The sequence below is a fragment of the Ctenocephalides felis genome, unplaced genomic scaffold (assembly GCF_003426905.1).
Source record: "Ctenocephalides felis isolate EL2017-DRISC unplaced genomic scaffold, ASM342690v1 CF-g0.4_SCAFFOLD_00845, whole genome shotgun sequence".
NCBI classification, from domain to species: domain Eukaryota; kingdom Metazoa; phylum Arthropoda; class Insecta; order Siphonaptera; family Pulicidae; genus Ctenocephalides; species Ctenocephalides felis.
Window position 1 is genome coordinate 89,939,343 of NW_020536999.1, and position 23,437 is coordinate 89,962,779.

The 23,437-nt window shown below is 29.5% G+C and overlaps 2 protein-coding genes across 2 annotated transcripts; both read right to left on the minus strand.

The window, feature by feature from the left end:
* Nucleotides 1-8,425: 8,425 nt before the first annotated feature.
* Nucleotides 8,426-10,195, minus strand: LOC113362952 (gastrula zinc finger protein XlCGF57.1-like). The gene is made up of 2 exons (XM_026605446.1): nucleotides 9,856-10,195; nucleotides 8,426-9,681 (listed from the first exon to the last, which is right to left on the minus strand). The coding sequence occupies exons 1-2, from the start codon at nucleotides 10,193-10,195 to the stop codon at nucleotides 8,426-8,428; spliced, it is 1,596 nt and encodes a 531-aa protein (XP_026461231.1).
* Nucleotides 10,196-12,829: 2,634 nt separating this feature from the next.
* Nucleotides 12,830-23,213, minus strand: LOC113362953 (MAGUK p55 subfamily member 7-like). The gene is made up of 10 exons (XM_026605447.1): nucleotides 23,115-23,213; nucleotides 22,424-22,555; nucleotides 20,241-20,408; nucleotides 19,808-19,879; nucleotides 19,507-19,651; nucleotides 19,026-19,130; nucleotides 16,858-17,193; nucleotides 16,597-16,767; nucleotides 13,252-13,424; nucleotides 12,830-13,090 (listed from the first exon to the last, which is right to left on the minus strand). Exons 1-10 carry the CDS (start codon nucleotides 23,211-23,213, stop codon nucleotides 12,914-12,916), a joined length of 1,578 nt encoding a protein of 525 aa, XP_026461232.1. The 3' UTR covers nucleotides 12,830-12,913.
* Between the last annotated feature and the right edge of the window lie 224 nt (nucleotides 23,214-23,437).

Genomic DNA, 23,437 nt, shown 5'->3' on the forward strand with positions numbered 1-23,437 from the left:
ACTTCCATCTGCTTTGGAAGTAAATTTTGGAGTACATCAAGTGCTGCATCATAATCGCCTTTTTCGTACAATGCAACCCCTTTCCAACCTATAGTACGCATGGTATCGACATGGTTTTTGCCAAGAGCATCTTCTTTATTTTTAATCAAAATATTCAAATTCTTGAAGAGCTTCGTCATATTTTTCACATTCTATTAAAATGTCCGCTATGTCCTTTCTAGTACGTAGAGTATCAGAATGATGCTTTCCCAAACTTCTTTCTTGATCTCTCAATTTTCTTCTATGGGAATCAAGTACTTGAAGATAGTATTTTAATCCTTCACTACGATCACCTGCACGATTATAAATTTCACCCAAACACTGTTTAGTATGCAACGTAAGAGGATGATTTGATCCCAATCAGTTTCACGCAATTTAAATAATCTTGAAAAATATTTTTGACTTTATCATACTCTAATAAAATTAGTAGTGCTTTCATTATGCCACCCTCAATATCAATCAATTCTACATCACTATGAGTTATATTTTCCATACTCCTTAATATTGTACAGGCATCTCGATGTCTTCTGGATTTGTTGAATTCCATTCCAATCAAAATGACAAGTTGTAAATGTTGTTGGACGATCCTGTTATACTTTATGGAATAATTCCAAACTAAACACGGCTGATCAATATTTTTAAAATTCAAATCTATTGATAGAAATAAATTCAAACCTTGTTTTAAAACCTCTTCTTCTTTTTCATCCTTTTGTAAGTTCGATCTAATCACTTGCTGCACCAATCTGTGGACATTGACTTTCCCTTCATGTGAATTTATCATCGAAAACTGTTTCAACAATTCAATGGCCATGCCCAATTCATTTTTATCATTGAATAATGGCAAAAATAAATGCACGGGAACATTGTCGGGTCCCATGTAAGATAAAAGATTTAAAACTTCTATTGCTTTGTCTCCATTGTCTTTCATTTTATTGCATAAATTGAAACATTCCAAGTCACCAGAACTGTTTTAGAGTAAGTATTCTCGTTATCTGCAGGAAATTCGAAACCAAGCAGTTCATTTGTCTTCTTTTCAAATTTTTGCAAATAATCAAAAACAGTAAATTGTTCTTCGATATTCTTCAGGTAATCGTGCATTTTTATGTACGCAACTGCTTGTTGAAGTGCCAAAGGCAAATATTGCAACTTTTGTGATAACTTTTCGGCATTCTTTATTTCTAAATCATTATCTAACTCCAGTGACTTTGAATAAATCTGATGATTCTTTTCCGTGAATACATCCAAGACTAATCTTTTCAATTTTTTTGGCCATTTTGTTGCGTGAAGTTATTAAAATGTGAGGCGTATTTAAATTTTCAGGAATGAAGGAAGAAATTGCTCAATACCATATTTTTGTTCTTTGTATATTTCGGCATTATCAAAAACAAATAGGCTTTATACCGCGGGAGAAAAGTCGTACACATCCTACTATAGTTGAATCTCCTTAGGGCTGTTATCAATTGTTTGATTTTAAATCGGAGTTTATCAGTAGCCAATCTCTTAAAAGAATCTTGAAGAGACTCTTTTGTCTCAGCATTTATCCATACAATTTTATTATCAAATATTTTGCTGTGACTTGATAATATATTTCTGGTCAATTCTGTTTTTCCGACTCCTCCAAGACCACTTATGCAAACTATCTTATTTTTCTTAAGTGATTCGTGCAAAGTATCCAACATTTCCGTTCTTCCTGTAAAAGAGTTGATAGGATCCCGCACACCGAACAGGATCGAAATACCCTTTCTGGCTTCATCAAAAAAAGATTTGCAATCTTCACATGAAATATATTTATTGCTTTCTCTATCCTTCACAAAATCCAACAATAAGTTTTGAAGTTTGCAATACACAGTTTTAGCCATCTCCATGTCAAATTTTTCTTCTTCACCAATTTCTCTTTTTATAATGTCCTGCATTTCTTTTTCATTTGGCTGATTTACTGCAAAAATTAAATGATCTAGAAATTCTTCTATTTCTTCATTAGTATAACATGTACTTTCATATTCTTCTATTTTACTTTTTAATGAAAAAACTATGTTTCCTTTGCAAAACCTATATCGTTTATGTTCCTTTTCCGTATTACTCTCCATTTTCAACATTCTATCCTCATCTAGTATTTCATCGATTTCTATATTGTTTTGGTTCAAATTGTTAACATCAAAATCAATATTAGTACAGATGATGACATCTTTGATCACTCCATCTTGAAACATTTTTTCTTCCTTTATCTCGTGATAAGATTTGCAATATTTTATTAGACTAAAGTCATTTGTTTTATTCGCCATCAAATCACGTGAGGTGATTTTTTTCGTACCTTCTTTATTCAGGTGTTTGGCTTGCAGAAGTCTGTAATACTTTTTACCACCTTCTTTATATTCAAACAAAAGATCATCAAATTTGCCCGCTTCTTCTACTTCTGTACCCAATCTAAAATCATAATTAAAGAAAGTGGCTCGACATAGGAAGAGCATGAGTAGTTTTATTTGGTACATGTTCCCGTGAAGTGCATTACCACATGGCTTAGGTTTTTTACCGTTTTTGCCCCCAGAAGTTGAAGGATTTGAAGAGCTTCTATAATTTTCGACATCAGCCCCTGCTTGAAGGTATTCACTTTTATTCATTTTCTTTATTAATGGAAAACTTGAAACACCATTAATCAAACTATAGAATGATATCTAGCACTTGATGTTTTGATTTTTACCAACAACGCTATCACTGATAACCCACTCGCGACAATTGAATTGATATTGAAGATATCGCACAGATATGATAAATCAAATTATAGCACGCAATTTAATTCGAAATCGTTTCTTGTTGCTAATTTTTACATTATTGTATGTATTATTAAAAAAATCTCTAAACTATTAAGACACTAACTGGAAACGAATCACAAAATTACCTATTTATTTTATAGAATAAGCACTCTATTTTTTTCGCGAAAATCAATACCGAATCGGTCTAGAAATGATTTAAATTTATGTATTAAAAGCAAAAAAATAATTTACAGTTTTTAACTATACTTGGTTATTCCGTTTTCACATCAAAAAACCTATTTACACACTTGATTTGTTGACGCAATATAAACTCTTGGAACACTGATAAACGAATGAGACTGCACAATTTTCAATAAAACATTCATTTCAAAACGGATGTGATTCACACTTTTGGAAGTGTTGCCCGATTTGCTATTTAAGATTGCACGCAAAAACTAGTGGTGTATGGCATCGTGTCTTAAAGCAAATTGCTGGAACTTCCCGCAGCGTAACGAAATGTTCGAGTAATATTAAATGCTTTCAAGTAGATTATTATAAATACTGTTACATTGTCTAATATTTATAAAATTATACTAGTTGGTATTGGTATTTTGTCTTGCGGCAAGTTACATGAACTTTCCGATATGTGTAAATAATCGACTTAATCAATAAAATATAAATTAAGTTATGATTGATTAAAAGTATTCCGAGTGGATTTATTACACCTAATTGAAAACGAACGAACACTCTATCGTTATACCAAGCAAATCGTCTAATTTTAATTTTAACAAACGTTAAAAAACTACTCATTTTCTCAAACTTTGATAATTTTTTAAAATTGAACTACTTGTCGCAAGGCCGTAATATTTCAGTAAGTTCTATAAGACCATGATATATATAACCAAAGAAAGTTCCATAAAAATCGGCTACAATTTTTGTTTCAACAGTTAATTACAAGAAAACGGCTCGGTAGATTTTCACCTAAAACTAATCAGTATCATTCCCAACTAATATCTTTCGAACAGTTTTTGATTTTGTTAAATCGATTCGGTTGTATGAGCTTAAATGAGGGCAAAAGTTTAACATTTTTTTCAAAACTATAAAGAAACGGCTCGGTCGATCGTCGCACAAAACGATAGTCCTCATTGAGATACATCAAATGCCTTTTAAATTTCTGAAATCGGTTCAGGCGTTTTTGAGAAAACGTCGATGAAAGGTCTAATTTTTACATATACCAAAAAAGCGATACCAATTTTAGCAAACTTTGACGAATTTTTAAAGCTAAACGAGTTGTCGTAGGGCGGTAATATTTTTGTATGATCTAGAAGACTATATGGTATCTACCCTCAAAAAAATAATAAGAAAAATCGTCAAAAATTTTTTTTTAACAATTTATTACAAGAAAACGGCCCGACCGATCTGTACCAAAAACTAATCAGCATGATTCCCAACCAATATCATTCAAACGGTTTTTGAATTTTTAAAATCGATTCAGAATTGCGGGCTAAAACGTGGACGAAATGTTTTCACTTTTCTGCTATTTATAAAGAAACTGCTAAACCGATCGTCGCACAAAACTGACAAACAATAGTCCTCATTGAGATACATCGAATGGTTTTCAAATTTTTGAAATCGGTCCAGCCGTTTTTGGAGAAAACGTCGATTTATGGCAAAAAATCTGTTCACACACACACATACTTTTTCCAAATTTCGATTCAGAATGACTTGAAACGTCGAGAAAACATAAAATTAGCGAAGCAGTTTTTTTATGAAAACATAAACTTCTCCTTCGGGAAGTTAAATATCGTATTCTCATTTATTTACATATTATGCACCATATGCCCGAAACGGTCTCCCTATCAATATAATCTAATGTTTTTAGAAATGTTAAAGCCCAAAATGTTCATAAACCTTTGAAACTTCTTAATTCTAAAGGAAAAGGTTTTGCCGATCGACTCGCTAAATTAATCAATTTGTGTCTTTATATATAGAGTTTCATCAAATAATTTTTAAATTTCTAAAATCTGATATATTTTAAATGATATATCCAACAATATTTTTTCCAGTTTCAGTATCAAACGATTTAGAATGACTTGAAACTCGAATTTAAATAATTGGATTTTCAGGTGAAAAGCTTCTCATCATGAAATTAATAATAACAGTTTCATATTGTTAATTATATATATTCAACAATATTTCAGTTTAACAAAATAAACCATAGTTTTACCAATTTGATGTCAAACCATTCAGAATGACTTGAAACATGAAATTAGCAAATAGAATTTTCTGGTGGAAACACAAACTTCTCCGGGAAATTAATAATAACAATATGGTATTCTTAATGATATATTTAACTTAACTTTAAATACACCATAATTTTCCCAATTTCGATGTCAAACGATTCAGAATGATTTGAAACATAGAATCGATTCTTAATCATCTAAATTATCTATGAGCATATATAAATGGATTTTTAAAGGTACAACAAAGCTATTTCCAAAAATATTTTTACATTTTTGTAATTCAAATATATTCAAAGACCTGCAATTATCTAAATCATTGTCTTCAGCCAGGTGTAGCAGTACTAAGTGACCTAGTCTTATTTTTTTAATTTTTTTATTATTACAGTTATTATACATATTTACAAACATCATTTTTTTATCGTGGTAAAAGTTTCGAATTTTGCACCAGGTACTGCAAATGCAAGAATGCACATTTTTTTTGTTTTCATTTTAAGGTTTCATTGTTTTTATTTTTCATTGTGCAGAGTCACATCAAATGGTTCTTGAAGCATATGGTCATCATGGAGCAACATGCAAAAGATGGTTGCAACGACTCAGAAATAATGATTTTGGTTTGAGAAATGACGAACGTGGAAGACCATCAAAAAAGTCTGGAGACGAATTGCTAGCTATATTAGATGAAGATAACTTTGTCCCAAAAGCAAACGGCAAAAATATTAAATGTTGCTCAGACAGCAATTTCTTACCATGGAGAAACACTAAAAGGCCGGAAAATGGGTACCACAAAAATTGAATGAAAGGCAGATAAAAAGCCGAAAAAATACTTGTGAAATTTTGCTTCAAAAACACCAAGTAAAATCTTTTTCAACAAAGAAAAATCACGAGTTAATCCGGGACAACCTTAAACATCAACTGCAAAGCCAGATCGAATCAGCAAGAAGACAATGCTATGTGTATTTGGTGGAACCAAAGTGGCGTGGTTTATAATGAGTTGAGACAGTTGATCAATTTGAACCATACGATCCAAAATCGACCAGAATGTGTCCAAAAGACGCGCCAAGGTAATTTTGATCCACGCGTGGATCAAAATTACCTTGGCGCCTCTATGTACAAGTGTATTATCGCGATAATACACTTGTACATAAAGCAAAACCACCTGAAAAGAAAAGGGTGAATGGGAAGTGGTATAATAAAAAATGATTCCTTAAAATTACTCAGTTTATTTTAAATGTTACTTGTTTCACGGTTCAGCAAGAAGAGAATTATTTTACATAGTTTTAACATAAACAAAAATATAAGATGGCGGATGCCTAGTTGAGTAGAGGGACACTATTGCCAACATTACTTATAGTAATGTCGGGACATTTGAATTACAATATATAACATTACACAAAAATGTGTCAAACAATTTTGTACAGGAAGAATGATAACATTCTAGATCCTCCCCCCACGAAGTAATGCCTGACGGTTTTAGTCGGTATTATACTCAGGCGGTATTGAGTCCGACATACCCAGACAAAAGACTAGTCTTGGATAAATGCATTTCCTTCTGGATGTAATCAAAAACCTTTGCTGGGAGTTGCTTATTCACCAGGCTTTGCTCCTTCTGAGTACCATATATTTTCATCAATGGGACACACATCAACTCAGCAGCACTTTGATTTCAAGAAGAAGTCAAAAATTGGGTGCTAAATTTTATCAAAAGACCAAAAATCCTTTTGGCGCGGTATGCACAAATTGACTGAATGATGGACAAAATTTGCGGCTAGCAATAGTTAATGATAATAAGTAGTAATCTGCCTGCAGACAGGTTCATGGTGTAAGAGCATCAGAAATCAATTATTCCCTTTCCCATCCTTATGTTTAGAGAGCGTCCATTGACCACGTGAGGTTTTTAGGGGGGGTTTGGCAAAAAATATCACGTGGGGGTGAGGTATAGTAAGATATCACGTGTATTTTTTTTTAAGTAAAACTTCTTTCGGCGCGACTAGAGTGTAAATCCGCACAAATGCAACGGAAGTCCGTTACGCCCGAACTGTTCGTTATTCGCTCTCGATGAGATCATTTCTATACGGGTCGATCGTGATTAGTCGTCGTGTATGTGAATAGAGTATCTGACGTTGTATGCGTACCGATATAAACAAGGAAATCGGCATAGATAAATAAACATTTTAGAGTTACATCGTAGTACAAATCTTGATTTAATGAAAAATGCCTGAATCAGAAGAATATTTTACCCTGTTTCTTGAAAATAATAAAACAAATTAAACATTTGGGCCGTGTACTAAACGTAAGTTTATTGATTAAAAATTGTTTATATAGTATTCGTAGTTTCTACAAATCTTTGAAGTTGTTAAAATGGAAAATTTTTTTTAGGCAAGACAGATATTACAGCTATTCAAAGAATGAGATGCGAAAATGTAAAAAAAATACAAGCAGACAATGAATGTATGTAAATTTTAATTACATGAAGTTCTTCAAACACAATTATATTAGAAAACAATATTTGTTTAGATGTTGATTAACATAATCCACTGTGTGAACGTTATTATAGAATTTATTAATCAGCAATTACTTCATTTCCTTAATGGAGGTTCATTTCTAAATGGTAATTACAATGATAAACCGATCATGTCATATTTGAAGTATGACTTAAATTACATTATTGTTTTTAAATATTATACATATTTTTATTGCGATTATAAATATATAATTTATAATTTATCATTATATAAATGTGTATAATGGTTGACACTAATAAATGTGTGTATCACGAGTGTTACCATATTACTAATAAACATTATTCAAAATTGTTATATGTTGTATTTATTTTTACTTAAATGCCAAATGTACAGTAAAAATAAGTTTTACTTCAATCGCATGTGAACTTTATGCGCACTCTTTTTCTTAACTGATTTTTTAAAAAAAGTTCAAACATTTTCAAAAAAAAAAAAACAAAAATGTTAGTTTTTTCTCGTAACTAAAAATACATGTGATGTTTGGTGAGGAAGAGGGGGTGATTTTGAATATCACCATGTATCATATCATCAAGGGGGAGGGGGGGTCTAAAAATCCTAAAAAACTTGCTCACATAATTAATGGACGCTCCCTTATTATTCCCAATGGCCAATATGCTGAATGAAATGTTTTTTCCCTTTCCCATTAGAAATTAGTGTTTATCCCCAAAAAACGATAACATACTGCTACACCTGTGCAGAACTTTATAGATATTATTGTGCAAAAGTTAAGCAAAATTGGATTTTGTGGGAAAAACATAAATTTCTACTTGAGGAAATTAATTACTTAAATTAAATAAATAACTAAAATGAACACTTTGATATTCTTAATAATATTTTTCCATGTATTTTACAAAAATACATCAACCTTACATATTCATGAAGTTGCTGAATTATCCAAAATTTCTTTATGTATCTCCATATGTTTCCTTAACCCGCTCGCTTTATTATATCCTTTACCACATAATTCACATTTATTAGGCTTCGTACTACCATGTGTTTTCATGTGCCTCTTCAAACTACTCGTCTGACTAAAAGCTTTCTTGCATATATCACATTTAGAAGCCCGTATTCCGGTATGCAGAATGACATGTTTTTTTAAACTAGCCTTCTCAGAAAAAGACTTATCACATATCTCACACACAAAAGGACGTTCTCCAGTATGAAGAATTGCATGTCTGGACAAACTACCAGGTGTAGTAAATTCTTTAGTGCATATATTGCATCTATAAAGTTTGATTTGTAAATGAGTAAGCTGGTGGGCTTCTAAATTTCTGCGCAGGGTGAATGCTCGAGGACATATTGGACATTTAAAAGGTCGTATACCAGTATGGGATAACAGATGTGTTCTTAAACTACTCATTTGTGTGTAAGTTCTGCTGCATGTTTCACATTTATAATTACGCTCTCCGGTATGGACTACCAAGTGTTTTGTTAAGTTTCCTGCAAACGCAAAGGCTCTAGGACATGTTTCACATTTATAAGGACGCAGTCCGTTGTGAATATTCATATGATCTTGTAAATGCTTAAGTGATAAGAAAGTTTTTTCACAAAGTTCACATTTGTGGGGACGTAGCCTGGTGTGCACTTTCATATGTTTGCGTAAACACAGTTCATTATCATATGATTTATTGCACATGTTGCACTGAAAAGCCAGTTCATCATTTTGCATTGTTATTAATTCTAAATTTGCAAATTTTTCATCAGGTTTCTCACAAGTTATTTGGTTTTGTGTAAAATGATTTGTTAAATATTCAGTTAAAGTGTTAGAGTGTGCAGTAACCATATGCTTACGCAAATTATCTTCGAGGCTGAATGATTTATCACACAACATACATTTGTGCAGTTTATCTGCATGGACACCCATATGCCGTTTTAAATGATTCGTTGTAGGAAAAGCTTTATCACAAACTGTACATTTGAAACACTCATCGGTGCGATGACAGGCCATATGCTTTTTAAAATTACCTGGTGATTTAAATACTCTATCACACGGTATACATTTGTGTTCCCCATTAGCATGTGTATTCAGGTGCTGTTTTAAATAACTCCGTTGACTGAATGCCTTTTTGCATATTTTGCATTCATAAGGTCGCTCTTCACTATGTGAAGACATATGTTTATGTAAATTGCCTATAAGATTAAATGATTTATCACATATGGTACATTTATGTACACGTGCATCAAAATGGATAACCAAGTGTTGTTTTAAATAACTTTGTTTAGCAAATATTTTATAACATATTTCACATTTAAAACATTGTAGTGATGTAGGTTGTTTAAGATTATTTGATGATAAAGACTTACCATGAGTAGCCTCGAGGTCTTGTGGTAATTCATCGTATGATTGTGATACCTCTTGCTTCAGTCTTTCATCTATTGTTACATCGGAAATAATAAAATTTTCTGAGTTATCTTCTGGATGCATTTCTTGTTTAATTTCATCTGTTATAACTACACTTGCATCATTATCTTCGTTTATAGAACTTTCTACGTGATCTTCTAAGTGCAATTCTGACTTAATATCATACAATAATTCTTCTTTTATAACAATATCTGCATCATTGGTTTCTTCTATTGAATAATCAATAGGTTCTGTTTTAATTACATGATTAATTTGTGGAAACTGATTTGTATCTTCAGACATTTTGAAAATGTTTCTTAAATCTATGTTATTAAAATCAATTCTGAAGTTGTTGTTTCACTAAAATTATTTTAATTCATAATAATATAATAAATAAAGATTATAACTAGCTTATATATTATTTATTACTACATTTTTCGTTATTTACATTTTTATTACAACTTTGTTTATGATTTATGTTGACATTGCAAATATCAAAACCGGGCAGGATAGCCAACACCTTCATTAATATGAAAAACATGGATAGCCAACACTTTCGTTGATACTATAAAAAACATGGATAGCCAATAAAGTTAAAAAAATTACTTCTCGACGTCTCTATTTTTGTTATATTATAAAATATTTATGATTATATTATTTTCCATATTTTTAATAATTTTATTACGAATTAAAAAGAAACTAGTGGTGTATGGCATCGTACCTTAAGGCAGATTGCTGGAACTTCCCGTACCGTAACGAAATTTTCGAGGAATATTAAATGTTTTCAAATAGATTATTATAAATAAATACTGTAACATTGTCTAATATTTATAAGAATTATATAAACTGAATTGCAAAGTTTAAAAAAAATGGGTTTAAATTATATTAGAATTTAAGTCAGAATTACAATTAAAATCTGAATTATTTTCTGAAAAAAAAATTGAAACAAATTCTTTTTTTGCAAAATCAATTATTTTGTTAAGACAAGCAGAAAGTTCTTTGAATCATTTAAATTGGACGCTTAGTTCTCTCAAAACTGCCATTTTTTACATATTTAGCTCCGTATCTTCGAAATGGCTGGGCCTGCCTTTGCCACAAACTAATAAACACTTCTCCCAATCATTACTAATTGAATGTTTTTTGGAACATTCAAATCCGATGCTATGATTTCTCAAAAACTCGATTTCCCTTGTCTTCATTCTTTACTCCGTATCTCCGAAACCGCTGGGCCTGCCTTTGCCAAAAACTAATCAGCACATCTTTCCGTCATTACAAATTGAATGTTTTTTGGATCATTCAAATCCGATGCTGTGATCTCTCAAAAACTCGATTTCTATTTTCTGCACTCTTTGCTCCGATCTCCGAAACCGATGGGCCTGCTTTTGCTAAAATCTAATCACCACTACTCCCCGTCATTACAAATTGAATGTTTTTTGGATCATTCAAATCCGATGCTGTGATCTCTCAAAACCTCGATTTTCCTTTTCTTCATTCTTTGCTCCGATCTCCGAAACCGCTGAGACTGCCTTTGCCAAAATCTAATCACCACTTCTCCCCGTTATTACGAATGGAATGTTTTTTGGATCATTCAAATCCGATGCTATGATCTCTCACAAACTCGATTTCCTTTTTCTTCATTCTTTGCTCCGATCTCCGAAACCGCTGGGCCTGCCTTTGCCAAAAACTAATCAGCACATCTTCCCGTCATTACAAATTGAATGTGTTTTGGATCATTCAAATCCGATGCTGTGATCTCTCAAAAACTCGATTTCTATTTTCTGCACTCTTTGCTCTGTATCTCCGAACCCCTGGACTGGAATGTTTTTTGAACCATTCAAATCGGTTGATCCGTGCGCCCGAAAATGTGAACAAAAATTGTATCCATACATACATACACACACACATCCATTTTTTCTGAAGTATGCCAAAACGTTCAGAAACCTTTAAAACGTGAAGAAATGTAAAAATTTTCAATTTGGATTTTTAGATGATTACAATAACCTACCCTACAGGAAGTTAATAAGAGAATCTAAAATTAAAAATATTAAGAGAATTGAAAATGAACACATTCATTATATAATACATATCAACACCTATATGTGTGTGCATGTGTTTTTTTCTACTAAATAAAAATCCTCTATCACAATAGAATTTTTTATTGAATAATCCTTTCATAGATTTATGCATAACAAACGAAATATTGTGAAATATAAATAACACAATGTCTCTAGCTCTTAATAATATAATAAATTCGCTTCGAATCCTCAATATATTCTACAATATCTCTTCAAAGTTTAATTTTAAATCATTCATGGCATCTAAAACATAACGAAGATATATTTTTATTCTCGCAATATACATTGGAAACTGAAGGAGAAATCTATACAAATTTTAAAAGGGTAATAAATTGAGAGGATCAAAGTAGAAATGAGTCGTCAAAAACAAAATATGTATCAACAGGCTTTTTGTTAAGAACAAAATATGTATTCAGCTTCAAACAAATAATCCAAAATAGTAAAAAGAAACCCATAAAGGTTTTTAAACAATTATTGTTCATTCTCAACCTTTCAGAACAATCTATGTTCCATCTTCAGGGCAATATAAACAAAACAAAATGTATAAATAAATTGTATATATAAAAATTACTTAAAGTTGTAAATAAAAGAAACATTAAAAATAAAATAAAAATAGTTGTTATTAAATAAAAATGTTAAAAAGAGTGGGAATAAATAGTAATTTTTAAATAAAAGCCTTTTGGTCTATATTACTTATTGGATTGCTTGTTCTAAGCTCAACATATATATATATATATATATATATATATATATATATATATTATATATATATATATATATATATATATATATTTATTATATATATATATATATATATATATATATATAAACATTACATCATATTACCTCAATCTCCTCTACCTACTACCCTTCTTTCCTATATATTAAAATCATTCTTTATCCTTTATTATAAATAATTAAGTACGATGATATTTGTCTCTTGTCTTCACTGAACCCATCCAGCGGGCACCCACAGGGGCTCTGTCTCTGCCCTCCTGGCCGCCTGCAGCAGTCTCTCGAAGGACACAGCTAGATCACCATTGACCACGCGTTCGTCGAACTGGTGACCGTGCAGGAATTCTATCCTTTGGGAGGAGCGGATCATCTCCCGGAGCTCCTCGTCCTGGGGAAATGATAAGTAGAGGTAGTAGAGAAGAAAGATAAATATTAATTTATCTCGAGACAAAAATGTGGTAACAGAAAAGCTCATTGGATATTATATTAAATATTATGCTTTGATTTTTTAATTTTGTTACTTATATAATTATTATAATTATTTATTACCGTGAATCCTCTAGAATTGGTTTCATCGAATGTGGACTTTGCTCTCATTGCTGCTCGAGTCTCACGTAGTTCTTCGAACTGTGGGGGCTCTATGAATACTATATAAGGCTTCAATTGGGGAGTTCTCAGCATTTTTAAAGCTTGATAGTGTGGACTGAGGACACAGACGAATCCTAAAAATGAGAAAACAAAGGGGATAAATGATAGTTAAATTTGTGTATCTACTTTGTTAAAAATTGTCTGAAAATGTTGTAAGTTGTTTAATAATGATGTCTAAAAATGTTGCATTTTGTCTGAAGATGTTGTAAGTTGTCCAAAAATGTTGTAACTTGTCTGAAGATGCTGTAAAGTGTCTGTAAATATTGAAGACCACTTGAAAATGTTATAAATTATTTGAAAATGTTATAAATTGTGTGAAAAAGTTCTAAGTTGTTTAATAATGATGTCTAAAAATGTTGCATTTTGCCTGAAGATATTGTAAGTTGTTCAAAAATGTGGTAAATTGCCCGGAAATGCTGTAAAGTGTCTGTAAATATTAAAAACTGCTTGAAAATGTTGTAAATTATTTGAAAATGTTATAAATTGTCTGAAAATGTTGTAAGTTGTTTAATAATAATGTCTAAAAATGTTGCATTTTGTCTGAATATGTTGTAAGTTATCCAAAAATATTGTAAATTGTCTAAAGATGCTGTAAAGTGTCTGTAAATATTGAAGACTGCTTTAAAATGTTGCAAATTATTTGAAAATGTTATAAATTGTCTAAAAATGTTGTAAGTTGTTTAACCCTCCGTCGGTCGGCGTGGTCTGGCCAGACTTTTTTCGACTTCAATTAAAAATAAAAAATACTTCTAGTAATGCTATCGACTTGAAATTTCTTGAATTTTCCTAAAATTTCATTAGCTGTCGATCAATGAAAAAATCAGGACGAAAAAATGTACAGAAGGATAATTATAAGGATATTAACTTTTTTATACTTCGAACGGTCGGAAAGGTCTGTCCAGACCACCCATACATTTTGTATGAAATATACGCTTTTTGATATATGTAAACCAGTATTTAGTCTTTTGTCATGGTATTTTCTATTCAAACTGCGTTGTTTATATTCTTTGCTATGTATTCTAACATAAATGTTAGTATTTTCATGACGAGAGTTCCTTGAAAACCTACCAAACTTATTGGTAATCGCAAACACTGAAAATCGGATGAGTAATGCACACATTCGTTTCAAAGGCGCCGAAAAAGAATAAATATTGTTTTTCATTGATTTAAAACAGAAAAATTAACAAAAAAGCAACGATTTTTTTTATATTTCTTGATTTTTTTATATAATCGTTAATATATAAGACACCAAAAACTCATTTATCCCATATAAATGCATGTAAAATAAATGGTAGTCCAGCCAGACCTTTCCGACCGTTCGAAGGTGAAAAAATATCCGACCGACGGAGGGTTAATAATGATGTCTAAAAATGTTGAAAATTGTCTGAAGATGCTGTAAAGTGTCTGTAAACGTTGAAGACTGCTTGAAAATGTTGTAAATTATTTGAAAACGTTATAAATTGACTGAAAATGTTGTAAGTTGTTTAATAATGATGTCTAAAAATGTTGCATTTTGTCTGAAGATGTTGTAAGTTGTCCAAAAATGTTGTAAATTGTCTGAAGATGCTGTAAAGTGTCTGTAAATATTGAAGACTGCTTGAAAATGTTGTAAATTATTTGAAAATGTTATAGATTGTCTGAAAATGTTGTAAGTTGTTTAATAATGATGTTTAAAAATGTTGCATTTTGTCTGAAGATGTTGTAAGTTGTCCAAAAATGTGGTAAATTGTCTGAAGATGCTGTAAAGTATCTGAAAATATTAAGGACTGCCTAAAAATGTGTTAATTGTTTGAAAATGCTATAAATTGTGTGAAAAAGTTCTAAGTTGTTTAATAATGATGTCTAAAAATGTTGCATTTTGTCTGAAGATGTTGTAAGTTGCCTAAAAATGTTGTAAATTGTCTGAAGATGCTGTAAAGTGCCTGTAAATATTCAAGACTGCTTGAAAATGTTGTAAATTATTTGAAAATGTTATAAATTGTCTCAAAATGTTGTAAGCTGTTCAATAATGATGTCTAAAAATGTTGCATTGTGTTGAAGATATTGTGGTTCGTCTGAAAATGTAGAAAGTTGTTTAAAAATGGAATAAATTGTCTGAAAATAATGTAGATTGACCAAAAAAGTTGTATATTGTATAAAAAAGTTGTAAGTACCTTGACTAAAAATATTACTAAAAATGTTTTTTTTTTTTTTTTTAATATTGTAGATTATCTCAAAATGTTGCAATTTGCCTAAAAATAATATAAATTGTCTTAAAATGTTGTAGGTTAATGTCTGAAAACTATATTATCATCTGATAACAATGTATATAGTTGTATTCTTATTGTAAAATAATGTACAACAATTACAGCATAACGTTAAGCACTAAAAGTAAATAAAACAAAGTTTGTTGCAAAGAAAAACATAAGAGCTCTTAAAATCAGTTGCTACGCCTTTAGTTTCACTTTATCTACTCAGAAAAACTCAACACACTATTATTTTATTAGATTTTAATATATATAAATATATATATATATATATATATTAATATATATATATATATATTTTGTAGAGTTTCGAACAAGAATCCAAAATAATACAAAATAAAAAACAAGAAAAGTTTTTAAAAAAACAATTTCTTTATTTAATTATTTGTTTATTGTCGACGTTTCGGAACTAGGTACGTTCCATCTTCAGGACATCTGTCAAGAAACATGATCTTGATGAGATTTTAGCAAACAATATGTTTAGGAAAAGAAAATAGATTTTTCTTAAATAATGAATTAATTGCAAAAAAAAATATAATAATGTACAGAAATATGATAATATGTTCAAAATGAAAATGATAAAAATGATAAAAATAAATGATAATCCACTCATTTATTTTTATCATTTTTATCATTTTCATTTTGAACATATTATCATATTTCTGTACATTATTATATTTTTTTTTGCAATTAATTCATTATTTAAGAAAAATCTATTTTCTTTTCCTAAACATATTGTTTGCTAAAATCTCATCAAGATCATGTTTCTTGACAGATGTCCTGAAGATGGAACGTACCTAGTTCCGAAACGTCGACAATAAACAAATAATTAAATAAAGAAATTGTTTTTTTAAAAACTTTTCTTGTTTTTTATTTTGTATTATTTTTGGATTCTTGTTCGAAACTCTACAAAATATACACAAATCCAAGACTCTACCATTCAATATATATATATATATATATATATATATATATATATATATATATATGTATTTTTTACCTGCATTAACTAGTGACTTAACACTCTCTGCAGAAGTTCCATACAAATTTCCTTTGTATTCACCATGCTCAATGAATTTTCCTGCAGCAATATCCTCTTCCATTTTCTCTCGAGAGACAAACCAGTACTCTTTTCCATTTTCTTCACCTTGTCTTATTGCACGAGATGTATCTAAAATGATAATAAAAAGATAAATAAAGAAATATATAAACTGTAAGAAGATATCAGAAATACTAATAATAATTTATCCTTTCTACTTACATGGTATAGGCGTTTTATATTTCTCAACATCCGTAGCAATCAATCGTCTCTTCAGCTCGTTCCTGCCAACCCCAGGAGCACCAACAAGCACCAGAGGCCTGTGAAGTCCTGCTCTTGGGTACAACTTGGCCACTTCCTCGTAAGTGGCCACATGTTCTCTGTCGAAGTCATCACACTCTGCTGTATCGTACATTATTTTCTTAGTCTTGATTGTTTGCAAAGCACATGTGTCCACAGTCCGAGATGGACTGTTGCAGTTAGTAGTTGAGTTGAGGCGAGAAGGGTTAGAACAGGCTAACATGCTCGTGGGGAGGATCGAGGTTGATGTACAGAGCCCTGAGAGGAAGATGATGATGGTAGATAATAATAGATTAGATTATTAGTGATGAAGGTGATTGTAATCTAGTTGGAAATGACATTTTACCTTGTTATAAGTTATATGAATTAGATAAATTTAAGTAATTGATTTAATCAATAATAATTTTTTGATTTATATATGATCTGCATGTCAACCTATCAACTTGTCTGCTTGTCCACCTGTCGATCAGTCTCTATTTATTACCATCTACCTGTTTACGAGTGTAACTATTTACCTCTATACCAGTCTATTTACAAAACCAGTCACTTTTCCATCTATTTACCAAAATATCTGCCTATCTGTTTACCTTATCTACCTGTATACCTGTTTACTTGTCTACTTGCCTCTTGTCTAATTGTAAACCAGCCTACTTATTTATTAGTCTGCCAGTCTACCTGTCTACCTTTATCTCATTCTACCAGATTATTTGTCTATCTATCTCCTTTTCTACTTTTTTATCTGATTACCTGATTACTTGTCTACCTGTCTACCTGTATACAAGTTTACCTACCTAAACGTTTATCTATTTGCAAATAATTCTATTATATTTGGATATGAATCTATAATAAACATTTGTAATGATCAAATTTGACCAACAAATGTGATTTTTTTCTGCATATGCAAACCGCTGGACTTGCATAACTGTCTATTTATTACCATCTACCTGTTTACCAGTGTAACTATTTACTTTTATACCAGTCTACCTCTCTACCTGCCTATAAGTCTTTATTTTTACTTTTCCATCTATTTATCAATATACCTGTTTACCTGTCTACCTTATCTGCCTGATAAATTACTTAGCTGCCTGTATACCTGGTTACCTCTCTACTTGCCTCCTGTCTAATTGTTCACTAGCCTACTTATTTATTAGTCTGCCAGTCTATCTGTCTACCTTTCTCTCATTCTACCAGCTTATTTTACTATCTGTCTCCTTTTCTACGTTTTTATCTGATTACCTGATTACTTGTCTACCTGCCTACCTGTATACATATTTATCTGCCGTTTATCTATTATATTTGGATATGAATAAATAATAGACATTTGTAAAGATCAAAATAAAGACCAACAAATGTGATTTTTTCTATATCTGCGAAACCGCTGGATCTGCATAAGTAAAATATATTTTACTATAGTTTTTGAATCATTTAAATCACGTGCTCTATTTTCTCGGAACCTGTTATTTTTTATAATTTTTGGTCTGTACCTATAAAACGACTAAGACTGTCTTTGCCAAAATCTAATCAGCACGCCTCTCTAACAACAGAAAAAGAATGTTTTTTGAATCACTCAAATCGGTTTATCTGTGCTCCCGAAATTGTGAACAAAAAAATGTATCCATACATCCATACTTACACTCATTTCTTTGGTTATTATATGATAAATAAATATGTAGATGATATGAGAATGAATTCACAAGTGGAGTTAATTTATATTAGATTTGTATGATGCTCGTTATTAAAGAATATGATTAGTTAATGATGCAATGCATCCAGTGATATTATATAAATATATAGATATAGAATAAATAAATAAATAAATAAATAGATAATTTTGATCAAAAAAACAATAGAAAATAAATGAAAGTGTTTCCATTGAAACACCACCCATATGATAACAATATAAATACGAAATACAAAAAGGAAATATAAATACAAAATACAAAACACAAAAGAAAATATAAACATTTACAACAAAAAAAGATTAGATAAAAACACATAATAATAAAAATAACAATAATAGGACAATTACTTTTTTTTCTGTGTAGCTTTCACTAAAACTCCTACTATTGCATATAAATAATCCTACATACCATGTGCATCTACATCAGCATGTCTTTGTTCGCTTCTCTCGTGAAGGACTCTACGTTCTTGTAAGGCTCTGCTTGGTATTAATCCTGCACGCATATTTTTATCACCTAAAATATATAATAAGCATATTAGAGGTTATGTATTTAGTTATACATTTGCTTTTACAAAAATTTAGGATAATAAGAAATCTAAAATCATCTAAAAAAAATTCATTTTTAAAAAATTAGTTAAAAAGAAGACCATTGATGTCAATAAATTAACATATTCATTAATCATTAAAAGTAATACTCAATAAAATTAGTTATAGTTTAATGTGAGTCTACACAATAAGGCTGTATGGCTCTACTACATTATGTGTTCTGTTTATTTGTTACTAAAATAAATGATTAAAATAAGCTTTACATCAATTAAGAATTAATACTCAACTATAATCATGTTAATTGAATTGAATCACTTTATTTATTTCGTTTCTTTTTTGCGTACCTTCCCTTCTGGCTTGCCACCAATAAGCATCATCCTGAGAAACAATATGTAATATAGTGCCTCGCTCAAAAGCCAATCCTGCTTCTTTACAAGGTATATAAGGATCTTCACTAGGAACATAGTCAAAATGTGCCCTAACACGCACCTAGAACAAACCAAAAATAATAAAAAAATCCAAAATATTATATGATAGTAGTAATATTATACGAAAAATCCAAAATACTATATGATAGCAGTAATATTATATGAAAAATCCAAAATATTATATGATAGTGGTAAATAATTTTTATATTTAGCTCACCTTGCTTTCTCGTAGACCCATTTTGCCATCTGCTGGTACTAATTTGAATGTTATCGTGCCTTCTGAATTTTGCTGAAAATTAAAATACTTTGGTAATGGATAATAAAAATAAAACTAATTATTAGTTGTCAGATCATTTGAATAATGAAAGTAAAGAACTGTAAGAGAAACAATTAAAATTAAATAAGATCTATATAAAGAAAACTGGATTGGATACATAATTCCAATAATAAAACAAAAGAACTGAAAAGATTTTTATGAAAGATAAATGAGAATGATCAACAGTCTTATGTAAAAATAAAATTTCAGAAGATTAAAATCGAAGATAAAATTTTAGAAGTAGAATACAAACAAGTCTAGATAAATAAATGATCTGGTCATGTCTTCAATTATTACTATTATTACTATTATTATTATTATATATTTCCCTTACCAGTATTGTAAGTACATCTGCTGGAGTCTTCCCTTCAACATTAATATTATTAACTTCAACAACTTCGTCTCCTACATGAATAAGTCCTGATCTGTCGGCAGCACCTCCATGCATTATTCTTGCTATTACTATTTTGCCTGACTCTTCATCCATTTTAATTGTGGCACCCTGGATAAATAGAAGAATGATTAAAAAAAAATTAAGTATTTTTTATAATATACAGATATGAAATATTAGATTTTAAACTAATAATATTCATCAATGCTTTCTAGAATTCTATTACTTTACATTTATTTAAATCTTTAATTGTGAAATATGAAATTTGAATATTATTCTTATTATGTATATTTTTAAACAATAATGATATAATACTTATTACTAAATACTAAAATAAATTTTAAAAATACTACAATATATATATTACTAATACGTCGAATTAAAAAAATAAATAAATATAGACAAACATTTATTTATACGTTTCAACACTAGATGTGTGTCATCGTTCACATAAAAATTCTACAAAATATTGAATGAATACAGGAACAACAAAATAATTTGTAAATTGAATTAAAATACTGTGTACCAACCAGGAGAAGGACTTCAAAATATAAAGATAAAAAACACAAAATTATAGAAATTTAATTAAATTAATTTAAAATTTATATCAGCTTCAGTAAATCTTCTAAGGTGTACATTTAATCTTTATGTAGAATAACAGGATAGTTTGTATCAAAATTAATATGTGAAATAAATCATACCTTAATCATTTGAATATTTAGAATTATTAATATGTTAATTCTTAAAAATATATTGAAAACTTTTCCCTACATAACAAACACCGCAATCATTGCAATCTGCTTTATAAACAAAGACTGAAATTTTATTTGTAGGTGAATATGTTTGTTTATTTTTTACAATTCGACAATTATAAAAAATATATATTTAAATTTGTCCATATCAAAAGGTTAAATTTTTAATCAAGCATAAGACTAATGGAGCACCAATTTTACTCGTCTTGGATTTATGTAATATAATAATAATAAATGATCTTAAAATGATATAAAAGGAAATCTAAACAATAAATTAAACCACTTATTATTTATATTATTAAGATTATATCAAATTTCATAGACTTTTTTCATGTTTACAAGTCTGATCTAGACGAATAAATTTCACTTATATATATTAGATGGTAGAGTCTTGAATTTGTAAACATTTTGTAGAGCCTCAAACAAATAATCTAAAAAGTAATAAAAAACAAAAAAGATTGAATTACAAAATTTGTTTCTTCGGCTGAAAAAGAATTTATAAAATCACTTTCTTTGATAAAATCTTTTTTAGTGAAAAAGTGTTAGTGTATAATCAATCATACAGGTAATTAATTCTGTTTTTTCAGTAACTTTCTTAAAACTTTCTAAAACTGTATAACTTTCTAACATTTTTAATATTTTGTTATATAATCCACTCATTTATTTTTATCATTTTCATTTTGATTATATAGTCATATTTCTGTACACTATTTTTTCCACAATTTTATTCATTTTATATAAAAAAACACCATATTCTGCTTTTCTTAAACATATTGTTTGCTTAAATCTTATTAAGATCATGTTTCTTGACAAATATCCTGAAGATGAAATGTACCTAGTTCCAAAACGTCGACAGTAAATAAATAAAGAAATGATTTTTTAAAAAACTGTTTTGTTTTTTTTACTTTTTGGATTCTTTGTTCAAAGCTCTACAATAATATATATATATATATATATATATATATATATATATAATTTTTATATAAACATCTACACAAAATATTAATCGAGCTTACCACGATAGGCTCGCTGCCTTGCCCTCCAGTCTATAGGCAAGCCATAAAATAAATACTTATATATAATTAAAAACATTTCACACTAAAACATACTACAAAAATTCATAATAGTCATAAAAAATACATTAAACTATCTCGTCGAAATAAACTGATGCTCTATCAATAATTAATTATCATAATAAGTACAAGATTTACTTTAAATGTATTTTTTATGAATAAACTTTAAGTACTACTTGTAAATAAAGTAATGTTATAACTATAGAAAAAATCACACTACACACTATATTATATATAATAAATAAATAAATATATATATATATATATATATATATATATATATATATATGTTTGGATTTACCATCGGTTCATTGCTCTTAACGAGTTGTACAATCTTAATCGTCTCTTCATCCTCATCGACTTCTAAAGGAATATCTGGCAAATGAGGATAGTAGTCTTTTTGGGCAACTGCATCGTGGGCACATAATAAACCCTAGATTAAAGAAAATAGATTAATGATAATAATTTTTATTATATATACATACATAGAAATATAAATGTAATTTGTATATGAATATATGATGATGAGTACAGACAGATTATAAGCAGGATTTAAAATAAATATTTTATTTAACTAATTATATTTTGATAAAGCATGATATAAAAGCACTAAATACAATAATCTACATATTAGTGAAGTATATAATTTGTTAGTAACTATATCTATAAGTAAAGTAAAATAAAACTTACTAAAATACTTAATCGCAACCTCTTCAACATCACAATTTTTTTTTTTAAATTAATACTATAATTTGTCAATTTACTATTAAAACTACACATGCAATATTATTGTAAAACAATTTGCTTGTTTTGATATTCTAATACTAGTTTTTTTTTTCAAATATTCGGAAATGAAGATAATGGTAACGTTAGAAGGTCATAGCTAACCTTGACCTACGTTTTGATAAACTTACAGTTTGAAATGATTTTTAATCAACATTATTTATTTATTTATTTTATATATTTTTTAATTTATTGCTATGATTTTGCACATGAGAAGGTCTGGCCAAAATCCTTAATCCTAAAGATTCAGCAGCACATGAGCAAGACCAGTTTGGTTTTAGAAAAGGAAGAGGCACCAGAGACGCCATTGGAGTTTTAAGGATAATATCGGATAGATGTCTCGATTTTAATGAGAGGAACATCTGCTTCTGCTTCATAGATTGGCAGAAAATCCTTTGACAGAGTGATTTGGAAAACACTTATGGGAATTTTAGAAGCTATTGGCATCGATTGGAGAGACCGCAGGCTGATCCTGAATCTTTATTTGTTATAGAAAGTCAAGGTTGGAGTAAATCAAGGAACAAAACAGTGT